At 39.2% G+C, this 13,030-nt stretch overlaps 1 protein-coding gene across 4 annotated transcripts in view; it reads right to left on the bottom strand.

Moving 5' to 3' along the window:
* Window positions 1-12,519, bottom strand: part of LOC113041239 (collagen alpha-1(XXIV) chain-like) — a 43,806-nt gene extending 31,287 nt beyond the window's left edge. For all 4 annotated transcript variants that reach the window (XR_003275358.1, XR_003275360.1, XR_003275359.1 and 1 more), the window contains exons 1-2: window positions 12,113-12,519; window positions 4,713-4,783 (exon numbers count right to left, since the gene is read on the bottom strand). Coding sequence is in view for 1 of the 4 variants with exons in the window: in XM_026199668.1 (XP_026055453.1) it covers window positions 4,713-4,783; window positions 12,113-12,168 (127 nt within the window). In the remaining 3 variants the exon portion in view is untranslated. The remainder of the gene's footprint in view (window positions 1-4,712; window positions 4,784-12,112) is intronic.
* Between the last annotated feature and the right edge of the window lie 511 nt (window positions 12,520-13,030).

The following is a 13,030-nucleotide window of genomic DNA, read 5'->3' as shown; positions in this document are numbered from 1 at the left end:
GGACTTCTGGGGACAGGGTCAGGGGACAAGACAGGACTGACGGGGATTTCTAAAATTTGGACAAGACGGGACAAATAATCAGAAAATGCTTTAGCAGCTAGGACAATTGGCATCTCCTTATGAGAAGAAACCGACTGTACAAGAGTCTTTGCTGCAGAGTCGGCCGCGGCTCTCTCCTCCGCTCTCACGACTGCCGACTTGCATACAGCTTTCTTTCCCGGCTCGGGCACGCTAGCGCTCACCGCTGCTGACTCGGACACGCTCACTGCTGCTGGCTCGGGCACGCTCACTGCTGCTGGCTCGGGCACGCCAGCGCTCTCCGCTGCTGGCTCGGGCAAGCTCACCGCTGCTGGGTCGGGCACGCCAGCGCTCACCGCTGCTGGCACGGGCACGCCAGCGCTCTCCGCTGATGGCACGGGCACGCCCACCGCTGCTGGTACGGGCACGCCAGTGCTCTCCGCTGCTGGCACGGGAGGAAACGGGGTCACAGGACCGGCAGGCCCCCTCTTCCTCCTCTTCCTCCTTGGGCGCGGTGCAGAGACCACAGCTGGGTCAGAGGCGGGTTGGGGGAGTTCGGTATCTGGCAGGGCTGACTCCGACGATTCCGAGGCAGACTCCCACGATAACCGTCTCCCTCGCTTCCCGGGGAGACCGACGGGTGTGGGAGGCACCTCAGGACTCGGTGAGGGATGTGCCTGATCCCCCAGAGTGGCCACGGCCAGGATACGACCCTCTGGAACCGTTGGCAGCTGGGTAGGTGGGGACCTCTGGGGCTCCTCCTCTCGCCCGCTCGCTCCGGAACGACCTCCCCTGGTCCCCCGGAACACCACAAGGCGAGAGCCCTCAAAACAATCTAGCTGGCTGGCTGATGCCATCCAGCATTGCCTCCTGTCTGCTGAGTTCCTTTCTGGTCGGTTCATTCTGTCAGGATCTTGGTAAGGGAGGAACTCAGGTGCAGACAGGGATTCTCAAACAAAGGGTTTATTAAATACAAAAAGGGAAAACAAAAACCCACGAGGGGGAAAACACTGACTAGGGAAAGGACTAAATAACCAAACAAGACAGGGCTGACCAGATAAAGACACTAAACACTAACTATAAACAAACACTCACGGTATACAGGATACAATCACAGTCACAAGTGTGGAACACATCTGAGAAACACGTAAGTAACACAAATCACAAAGGTACAGGTACAATGAACCGACGCAAGACAGAGCACACTAGGAGATCTAAATAGGGGTACCAATCAAGACACGACAGGTGTTACAGATAGGACAATCAAGACACGACTAGGTTAACAAGGGGGGCGGGGCAAGGGAACGAGACAACACAAGCACATGGCCCAAAGACAAGGCCATGCGCTTGTACACAAAACATGGGTCTGTCATGATCCTGCCTCAAGACTAGGAAAAATCAAGGACACGAGGGCAGAATCATGACAGTAAGCTCTTGTTCTGAGTGGAGGTCAACTTATCCCAATTGAATTGGGGTTGACATTTGCCATTTCTGAACCAAACACCAAACAAAATAGCAAATGTTCAATTTCAAATGTCTTACACCAAATGCACATCATCATCCATTTTGCTGTGTTGGGCTGTTTGTACTAACAAATACTAACATACTTTTCAGGAAATTTATCTTACAAATGGTTTACCTGCTGTCTCTGTATATTAAGCTAGAATAGAAGCATTTTAACACTGAATAAATTACACACTCCAACTATAAAAACATAAAGTTATACAGGCCTGAGGGCAGCCGAGCAGATGTGTAAGGAACTACAGCAAGTATGTTTTTGAGATCAAGAGAGCAGGAACGCTTGTACTCCTGTCAGCAAACACAGACAAGCCTTTACAGAGAGTTTGAGAGTGTCCATAGAGAGATCTCTAAGGAGCTGTGCTGGAAACCAGCACTTTTATTACTAATCCATACTTTCTGCTGTTGTTTAAACATCCTCCGCTCAAACAGATGACAAGCAAAAGGCATCAACGGTGGAGGCACAAAGTTACCCTTGTTCTCTCTAGTTCTTTCTGTTCTTTGAGTTACAAGTTCAGCGCAGGCCGTTACTCTGCCTTAAAACTCTTTGTTACTTGATTCAGTGTGGACAGGATCTTGATCAACCATGAAAAAAAAGAGACTTCAAAGCTCAGGCAGCCATGTTTTTTACTGGTAGCACATGTGACCCTGTGAACTTTCACCTCTTTGGCAGTTCAAATTGAACAATGAACAGCCAAAAACTTATTTTTTGAGTGTTGCCATCATGCAGAGAAACCAGCCTGATGGTGACTGGTTGCACCAAACACATGCCATCTGGAGTACCAAACACTTTATGATAAGATTATACTACAAGTGTGTAACCTGTCTCCCAATTTTACCATGTTACCAGAGTAGACAGTTGTAGGATGAATTTTGCATTGAACTAGTAAGAAACCACATAGAAACCACACAGCAATGTGCTACAACACACTTGGCAATATAAAAATCCTTATTACAAATATATCAACACTTTTGAGTTTAGATTAATCTAGAATGTTGATAAACAAACAGTTTATTAACTAGTATAGTCATTGACCTCCAGAGTACTTTTTCCATACTATGGAAGTCCGTGGCTACCAGCAATCACTTGGCTACCAGCATTCTTCAGAATATTTGTGAATAAAACAACACTAAAAACATATTTTTAGCACACCTGCCATCCAATAATCACAATAAGCTTAGTGCTCTGTTACCTTTTATGAAACAAAGTCTCAGCTATTAAATTCTGTCAGCATTTTGAACTTTAAAGTGGCATGCTAGCAAGTTTCTGTTACAGCCACTGTTTAAATGTTTATATTTCAAAAACTGCTACAGGAACATAATTGAATCATTGAAAAATGTACTTGCATGCATTTGAAATGTTTTTATACAACTCAGTTTTTGGTGTTGATTAAACACATCTGATTAATTGAAGGGGTCTGTTATGATGCGAGGACTGTGTTTTTTCTACAATGCCTCTGTGCACAAAGGCTGCTTCTATAAAGTGGGACAGTTCCAAATTTGCAAGGACAGTCTGGCGCTTCTGACTCACAGTCTGTAAGTATGTTTAAATATTTAAAGAAATTCTCATTGATGATTCAACTTCACTGATGAGTCTTGAGCATCTAGAGTAGCAAATATGCACAACACAACGCAATGCATAAACAGAATAAGTCATTATATTCAGCAACTAGATGCCACAAATGCCTCGTTTGTAATGGGTTTTATTGGTTTTGTCTCGTTGTGCCGGGACACGGCATCACAGTATGGTGAGGGGCGTAACATTTTCGTCATGCTGTAGGTATTCAGCCAAAACAATGCACTGGATAGCACTTTTCAGAGTGAAGAGCTTCGTAAAAATCAACGTGTTTCATAAGGAGCAACAATAATGTACATAATGTTTTTCGAACCTTAAACAGCAAAAACATATTGCATTACACCAAATACACAAAATAATCTCCACCTCTTCCTCACTTCCACACTGTATCTCAGTATGTGTACAGTCTTCAGCGAGAGACAAGAGCCCTGCAGAAAGTGACCGATTAAGACTAGAGCAAGAGAAAGCAAGAGATAGAGAGTCGCTCGGAGCGCAAGAACAGACATGCCGATCCGTTTAATGAAGAGAGAGAAGCACCTTCACAAAAACCAAGAAAAATGACAGAATTCCAAGAAAAAAGCCATAACTATAGGAAATCAAATAACAATTGCAAGATATAAAATCTGAATTATGAGGGAAAAAAGTCAGAATTGAAAGATATAATGTTGCAATTATGAAAAAAGTCAAATTCTGAGATTTAAACTCAGAATTACAAGAAAAAGTCTGAACTGCAACATATAGAATTATGATCATATAAACTAATAATCATGATGAAAAACTAAGAATTATGAGTAAAAGTCAGAATTACGGGAATGTCACAATTCGAGAAAAAATGCAATTCGAGAAAAAATGCAATTCGAGAAAAAAGTCAAAATGGTCCGATTTAAACTCGTGAAAGATTTATGAGACTTTAAAAATGATGGAAAAAAATCTGAATTGCAAGATGCAAACTTAGAATTTTGAAGGGTGAAGAAAAAGGAGTATAACTTGCAATTGTTAAGATAAAAAAATTGTAACTCGGTGGTGGAAACAAGCATCCATAAAAAATCTCCAGTCTCTTTAGTTTTTGTTCTTCTTTTGTATGTTGCTTTGGCTAAAGCATCTGCTACAGTAAATGCATCAACATGAACATATGTACATGGGCAGTTTAATAAGCACTCAGTAATTCACACTGATTGCAACACATTATATATGAGAGCTGAATCATATATTATAGCTCATATAAAATCATTATTATACACAAATCTCAATTTAGTGCCTGTAAAATGTTTTATGAGTTTGCTCATTGCTCACTGCTCCATCCCTCTTCCTCTGTGTGTTTATATTTAATCTAAATAGACATTTCACACAGTCTGTTTCATATTAACAGTAAAATATGCACACTAGCAGATCAGTGTTTCTGTAGAAACAGAAATACAATCGGAAGGAAAACAAATAAAAGAACTGAAGCTCCTTCCGATTGAAATATTACAAACTGTTTACTCTGAGTATTAAACCGGAATACAAGGAAGTATTTTAACATCATCCACATGACTAAATTAAGGCAGGACTCTTGAGTCTGTGCAGAAGTTGAGAGGTCAAAGGTCAGAGGTGAGTGTACCTGGAGCTGCCGATGGCTCTTCTGCTGACAGCGGCACCACACATGTTGACAGGAGGAGGACGAGGAATCTCCTGCGGACAATCAACAACAAACACTTAAACAATCAGAACACACCAGCACACTGCATACTGCATAGTGTAAGGCTGCACGGTTTGGAGGGAAAATGGAATTGTGGGAAACTGAATCAGACCGATTTGAAACATGTAACTGCTCTGGGGTGCGTCTCCCAAAACCATAGTTGGTAACCTGTTAGCAACTTGGTAGGTAGGCAATGGGAAATTGCATTGACACCAACAAAGTTGCTAACTTAGTTTGTTTTGGGAAACGCACCCCAGATTGTGGCAGATTGATTAATGACTGACTGTAGTATATACTGCAAATCTCATGCTGTTTACTAATCGCAAGCATATATATGCAGCATACTGTTTTAAACATTTCAAACTGATTCAACTATGTTGCATTTAATTTATCAGGTTAATTCGTTTTTGCAAATTTAACTGTGGGTATGTCTTAAACAATATTTTACTCTGGAATCAGAAAAATCAACGTTTCCCTTCAAACGAATCCTGATCCCATTTTCCAGTTATTTTCTTGGTTTAATCTCTTAGTTTTGATCATTTTCTCATTGAAACACATCTATTGTAAATTGTAAAAAAGGTTTAGATATTTGTACCGCTTTATAAAACACCTTTCCGCAACACTGCACCTCGTTTTGCACATATTAAGCTTAATTGGTTGTTGAAGGCTAGTTTTGACTGAATTCCTGCCAAAACACAAACCGCTGTCAGATGTCTACATGCTTTTCAAGCGAAAATCTCCACAATCTGATCCCCATCGCCGTGACCTTCAGACCGAACTGAAAGTGAGCGCTGATGTACAGTAAAGCCATGCATGATGATGCTTGGATTGATTTGGAAAGCATCAGACGTGTTTAAGACATTCCTGGTGTACGTGAATCCCTCAGGCCTTAATTCCTGCTGGAAGCCTGTTCTCACGTGACTCGGGATCCCAGCATGTGCTCCTCAGATGTACACAATCAAACTACTCCAGGTCATGCAGTTTATAAGAGAAGCTCCTATTAAATTATACTACTTTATTACAGTAAAACCATGGTAAAACCTCACAGAGACATCACACAACATTGCACTATGAGAGAGTAAGTGTTTCTCAAACTCATGCACTTCTGCTGTTGAATGTGTGTGAGAAAGCTCAGTTTGGGAGGGCGAGACAGTATCATTCCCATGAGAAGTGAAACCCAAACGAAGTGTTTTAGGACTGTGACGGAGCGGGCTAATGGAGGTCCGTCTGGTGCCATTATAAACTGTGATTATCCTGTCGACGAGAGAAGCTGAACACAGACATGCTGTGGGTCACAGACAGTGGAGTAAGGAGTTGACAGTATTTGTATGGCTGAAATGCAAAGAACAAGATCGCTGGGTCACAAACAATTTGATGTAAAACAGTCCAGAACAGTATACCCGCTCAACTCTAGGTGGCGCTAAAGAGCACGTTTGATAAACATATCACACAGTCTATACTGAAACCAGAGGTTAAGTCTGTCAAACTAACTAACAACCCGTTTCACAATTACATTATGCTGCTTGAATAGTGCTATATTTCTTTAAAGTCAGTCTAATAATTGTTAAATATATGCAAAATGCTTGGCTTCACTTTATGTGACTTAAACATGCATAGGCTATATCTAACAAACATAAACATTTTATTTTTTAAGATTAAGTTCAATGTTTTGAATGTGAGGATCATGAAAGGAATACAAATATTAATGATCTTCCAAATAATCATATCTTTGTAAAGCAATGCTAATTTAGCTCAACTTAGCAGTGTTGTATTACTACAGTTGAGGATATTCTATATATATATATATATATATATATATATATATATTAACATTTTTTATATTTTCAGTTTCGTTTTATTTTGTTAGTTTTAGTAATTATATAGTGTTTATGTTTTTATAATTTTTTAATTCAGTTTTAGTTATTTTAGTACAGTTCATACATCAATTAAATGAAGATGTGAAATGTTATTTTTCAATTAATTTATTTATAATTATAGTTTTTTTTTTTTATTGTTGTTATTATTATTGTATTAACCCTGCAAAAGACTATTTAGACTAGTTGAAGCTAGTTTGTCCTTCAAGACTTCATGTCAGTTACCTAAAAAGAGATTTGTCTAATTTGAATCCAAAAACTAAGCCTGATTAACCCTTGACTAGCTGCTAGCTGGTTAGAATAGATGTTAAGACACACTCTTAACATGCAACTAGCTGCAAGAAACATCATCTATGCATCTTCATCCAGGACTGACAGAGAAGAATGTGGAGGAGTCAGATAAACCATCATTCATCCAGACACAGTGTGGAGATACTTCCTTCATAACTCTTAAACCAGCCCCAGGGAAGTCTATCTAGTCATCATATTTGACAAACACTAACCCCAAGAGATTTCATCCTCCACCTAATATGCTAACACCAACAAAACCTTCAAGATACATCCCTAAACAAAACTTCAACCACAATCAAAAGCACAGCTGATAAACACAATCACTTTAAACCAACATAATGGCTCTTTTATGCATTTTAACTTCTGGGCTTGTTATGTATCTCATTTGTGAACATCTGCTAGATGTTCTCAGGTCCATGAAGCACCTTCAAGGAAAACACACGATTTCAATCAACGTTACCTGCTGTTTTGTATTGGTCAGCTTGATCGTTTGGTCAAACCTGTTTGTTTTCCCACAGTTCTCTCTCTGAGAGGATGCCACCTGCATCTTTTCGAGAGGACGACGTGACGTTCCACGGCTCAAGAACAGAACAACAAAAACACAAACAAAACACGGCAGAGGAGGCCGAATCTAAACAAGAGTTTGTCTGTGTGGTTAAAACAGCAACTGTGTGTTGCTCTGATGATTCGCAGGACGTCATATTCCTCAACATCTGACTGAGAAAATGCTTTTCATAACTCTGAACATGATGAGAAATGCTAGATTTATCCATCCACAAATGTTCAAACCCTATTAAACAGGCTGTGGCCATATTATAGGTAAATCCTGACATTTGCACGGTCCCTGGATGACATGTGGCGACTGTGGAGGACAAAACTAGTTTTGAAGCAACCTAAGCGTGTTTAAATGACTATTAGCAGTGTTGAGGGTAATGCATTACAAGTAACATGGGCTACGTAAACAGATTACTTTTTCATGTAACCAGTACAGTAATGCATTGCTTTTTAAATTTACAAGATACTCAGAGTTACTTTTTCAAATATGTAGTACCATTTATTTGTTGACTGACCGCTCTCATGTTGCAATGTTGAGAGAAATCAGGAGTAAATGCATAGACGTTGTGTGCGCTGTGTGAACATGATGTTTATAATTGCGTTTCATGCTTTTTTTCATGCTACAAATCCTGTCATACGTGCACAAACGGTCAGTCACCACTTAAAAGCTATTACTAAATATTTTAGAAACATAATTTTCTGTAAAGTTGCTTTTTAACGATTTGTATTGTAAAAAGCGCTATACAAATAAACTTGAATTGAATTGCTTTTTATTGCTGAAGAATGCTGAACTTTTTTCTGCATCCTGTTCTTCATGCGATCCAGAACGGCAGCACGGCTGAAAGGGTTGTTTGAGCTGCGCCCTCTACAGGCTACAGACGTGAATTTACATTTCCTTACGCCTGGGGTTTATAAATTTCACTTTTGGTGTGAAAAGGGTTTTCACATTTGCCAAAAATATAACTTTTTTATATTAAAACAAACAAGGATGCCCAGCCCAGATTAAAAAAGTAACGTACAAGTAACATACTGTAACGGATTACTTTCCATAAAAAGTAACTATGCAACATAATTATTTACTTTTGTATTACTTTTTTTATATTGTAATGCGTTACTTTTAAAATTAACATTCCCCCACACAGGCTACTAGTGTTACAAATATTGCAACTGAACGTGACTCCCAAATAGCTTTGATATAAAACTAGATTCGGAAAGTTGCATCCACTTTTGTCGGTCATGAAAACGTTTATAAGTCAAGAAACATTCTGGTTCTTCAGAGTTTTGACCAATGAATTTCCAGATTTGACGGATTACACTGGGTTGAAGCTCATGAAAGTCATTGTCAGTGGTCAAATTTAGGTCAAGGTCCCCAAACTTTTTGGATGTTACAGTGCTAGTGCATAGTGCTACAGATATTTTAACTGACCATGTGACCTCAAATACAAACAATTCATTCAATATATGAAATAGATTATATTATATTATTATATTATTATAGATTCAGAAAGTTGCATCCACTTTTGTAGGTCAATAAACCTTTTGCCAGTCAAGACACATTCTGGCTCTTCAGTAGCTCTGCAGTTAGGAAACCAATATTCCCTGACCCTTACTGACCTATAAGTATTTAATATTAGCTTTTTGACCATAAATGTCTACAGCAGTGGGAGATAATTGACATTACAGCAACCTAAAGCAACTACTTTTCACTTTTCACTTGGACTTGACCCCTGATTGTTCATCTATCTTCAATTCTAGCAACACAAACTGCTTTACGGCTTCACAAAACAGCATGGAAGTCACTCAAAAACATCTCAACCAATCATCTTATAGGGGTGGGGCTTATGTAGATCTCTCTGATTTGCAGCGCTTACTAAATTTATGCCCGTATGGGTCCGTGCCAGAGCTAAAGCCGTGTTCTCAGCATACTGAGCAGATGCTCACGTAGCCGTGATTGTTCGCTCACTGATCGGCTGCCAATATCTGATCCTGTTGGCGTTGGTTTCTCACACCTGCAGCCAGAGCGTGACTTCATTACTAAAGCGCTGTTCTGTTGGTAACCCAGGGTTAGATTTAGATCTGGACCTTCTAAAAAGACCTGTGTATTGGAAGCTAAGCTTCTTCCCTAGCGAGACTGACTCTTTCAACAACTTAATTTCTCTGGTGAACAGCACAGTTATACAGATTCACCAGCAACAGTCCAGTCTGGAAAGTGGAAATTCATGCTGGTTTAGCTCCAGCCTTTTCTGACAAGATGAGGAGCAATACGCACACTAAACAACTGTAAAAACCCAATAAAACTGTCTCTACAAACATGGACCAAGAACAAGCTAAGAGCTCAAGTATCTATGAACATCTCTGGAGAGTAAACTGCGATGTTCCTGGTAAGTAAACAAATAATCTCTAGTTATGTAATGGAAAACTTGGGCAAAATCACAAATAAAGGCATTTCAATGGTCATAATTGCTAAATAAATCCCATCAGCATGATATAAGACCCTTCTGATCACCTTGCTGGGTTTATTTTGCAATAATGACAGCATAACTCTTCTACTGTATGTATATGATGATATGGTCAATGCTAGCAGATTCTTCTGTATGCTATAATCTCTCCTCTGTTTTGATCAGGTTCCAGTGTCGGATGAACAAAAACACTGAATTAATTAATTAAGCATGCATCAACGCTCATCTAACAAATGCAAACATGCATGCATTAGTAACAGTGGTAATGTGGTCAATCAAATCAAATTGATCAATCAAACTGATTATACTGGGTTCAGGCTCATGAGAGTATTTTTTAGTTGTCAAATTTGGTCACAATTTGGCCACACTCGCTCCAATGAGACACTCAATGCTCAACTAACAAATGCAATCATGCATGAACATTGTAATGTCAAGAATATTATTTATTCTGACTAAACAGACCATTTACATTGGGTTCTTCAAGTTAATGAAAGGGTCTTTTAACTGTTTAATCAGGTCAAGGTTCCCATGCATTTTGACCAGAGAATTGGTTCTAGTTTGGAGGATGTGCAATGACACTCAACGCTCATCTAATAAATGCAATAAAAAAGTGACTGTTGCAATGTCAAGAATATTATTTAATATGATCAAATCCCAATTGCATTGGGTTCAGACTTATGAAGTCATTTTTAGGTGTCAAATCAAATCAACGTTCACACAATTTTTGATCAATTAATTGGTTCCAGGTTGGAGGATGTGCAATGGCTCTGAACACTCAACTAACAAATGCAATAAATAAGTGACTGTTGCAATGTCAAGAATATTATTTAATATGACTGAGTCCCTCCAATTACATTGGGTTCAAGATTAAATCAGGTTTCCACACTTTTTACCCAATGAATCTCCAAGAGTTTTTTGTGATTAAACATGAACAGACACAAACGATTAAACTTAATAGTATACAAAATGTCTCCAAAAATTACAACATCTGTCATCAATTAAATGTTTTTGAGATTTATATTACTTTCCATCAGTTTAAACAAAGTTGTCTTCATATTTCCATATTTTCCATTAGAAGATCAAGCCTGTCATGATGAAACATCTCTTGAAAGCCAAAGTTTACCCCAAAATGATCATTCTGTCATCATTCCCACCCTTTCCTTCTTCCACAGAACATAAAACATGACATTTTGAAGAACAGTGGGATCCAAAGCACTGAGACATTCTTCAAAGTATCTTCTTTTTCAACAGATGAAAGAAAGAAATTACTCCAGATACAGATGGAGTAGTGAGAATTTTGAAAGAAAAAAGGGCAAGTCAGTGATGACAGAACATTGATTTTTGTATAGAAATGCTGCACTTTTTCAGTGAGAAGCCCCTAAACAACATTTACCAAGAAGTAACATGCTATCTAACATCAGCGTTTTGAGATAAACCGAGGAAGCGAGATCACAGTCAGGTGCGTATGTGTGGATTTGCTGGGATTTGACTGAGTCAGGAACGGCTGTCCAGATGTTAAAGGTCAATGCTCATCTCCATGAGGAATGTTACTGCTGTTGTGTGTCAGTTCAGGGACGGAAACTAACAGCACAGTAAAACCACTCTTATTTCACAACCACTTCAGCCAAATCAGCACTTTATCAAACCAGTTACAGTTCATACATGCATACAGTAAATCACAAAGCCTTCTCATCTGGTGCACATTTGGTCTTAAAGCAGGAGGAGTTTAACTTCGGATCAACATATGGAAAATACAGCAGATTCAAAATCCCAATTGGTTTGTGATCATCATGAAGTCTGTAATGTCAGAAGTCAATCTGGTGTTGGAGTTACAGACTGAGATTGCAGTGAAAACTACATTTAATAAGTTTGCACGAAACTCCAGCAATTATTTAGGAATGCATGTCTACTGTGCACGAGTTAAAACACTTCTGTAGTTTATATGATTAATGCACGCTATTAAATGCATCGCGATATGATCAGATCTGCTAGTTATTTTTATCATCAATATGTGTAACTAATTATCGTGTTCTCTCCTATTCTATTCTATTTATAAATATATTTATTTATTATGCTATTAATAACCTGAATGAAGCTTTGCACAGCGTTGTCTCCGAAGCCCCGGAGATTGAAAGTTACTCACGTTGTCGTTGTGGGAGAAACCTGTCCACTCCTTGTCCGTTGGGCTCCTAAATGCATTTGTATGCATTTGTCCAAGCAGCAGTTTTCAAAGCGAAAACAGAATTCCACACCACTGGCTCACGAGACCAGATCCAGCCTGATCAGCAGCGTCCGCATCTCCGCGAGCACGCGCATGCATGGAGAAGTTCACGGATCAGACCTCGGACATCGAGCGCGCTGCTGGAGACACGGGGCGATGACGGGACACGGCGGGTTTATTGAGAGAGCAGGTCAGGAGGACAGTATTAAAACGGACTGAGAGAGAAAGAGAGGGAGAGAGAGAGGGAGAGAGAGAGGGAGAGTCAGAGAGTGGCTCCGGGCTCTGAGCTCCGCATGTGTCTGGACTTGCTCGGTTCGGCGCATCTCCAGCGCTCGGTGTTGGGTTTCACTCGTTACTGCCGTGACATCATCCATCCGATCCGTCCGTTCATTTACATCCAGAAGACTCCGGAGCAGACTTTGCTTTTGGCCAAATTCAGAATAGCAATGAAGAATACATTTGCAATCAAAATAATTAGGCTACAGTCAAGCGCTAAAGATTTTAAACATCCAAATAAATAAATTGTTATGTAAAAACATGTTTATATTATTTACAGTTAAAGCATATTGAGTAAAAATTGTAATATAGAGACATGACTGTGCGAATGAAGACGAATTATATTTTATTTAGGAAATCGTTTTTAGTAGGCTACAGCTTTTTTAATACGAAGACAGATACGTGATTGTTATGGATAAAGGGATTATTTATTAATTAAGAATTCTTATTTTAATATTTTAATTAGTTTTTAATAGTTCATTATTTATTTAATAATCACTTTAATTAGACAAATGTTCCCACGAATAATAATAGTAATAATTCGATTTAATATTTCATAGAGGC

This window comes from Carassius auratus, chromosome 23, assembly GCF_003368295.1.
Source record: "Carassius auratus strain Wakin chromosome 23, ASM336829v1, whole genome shotgun sequence".
Taxonomy (NCBI): domain Eukaryota; kingdom Metazoa; phylum Chordata; class Actinopteri; order Cypriniformes; family Cyprinidae; genus Carassius; species Carassius auratus.
This window is presented reverse-complemented; position numbering and strand designations above follow the sequence as displayed.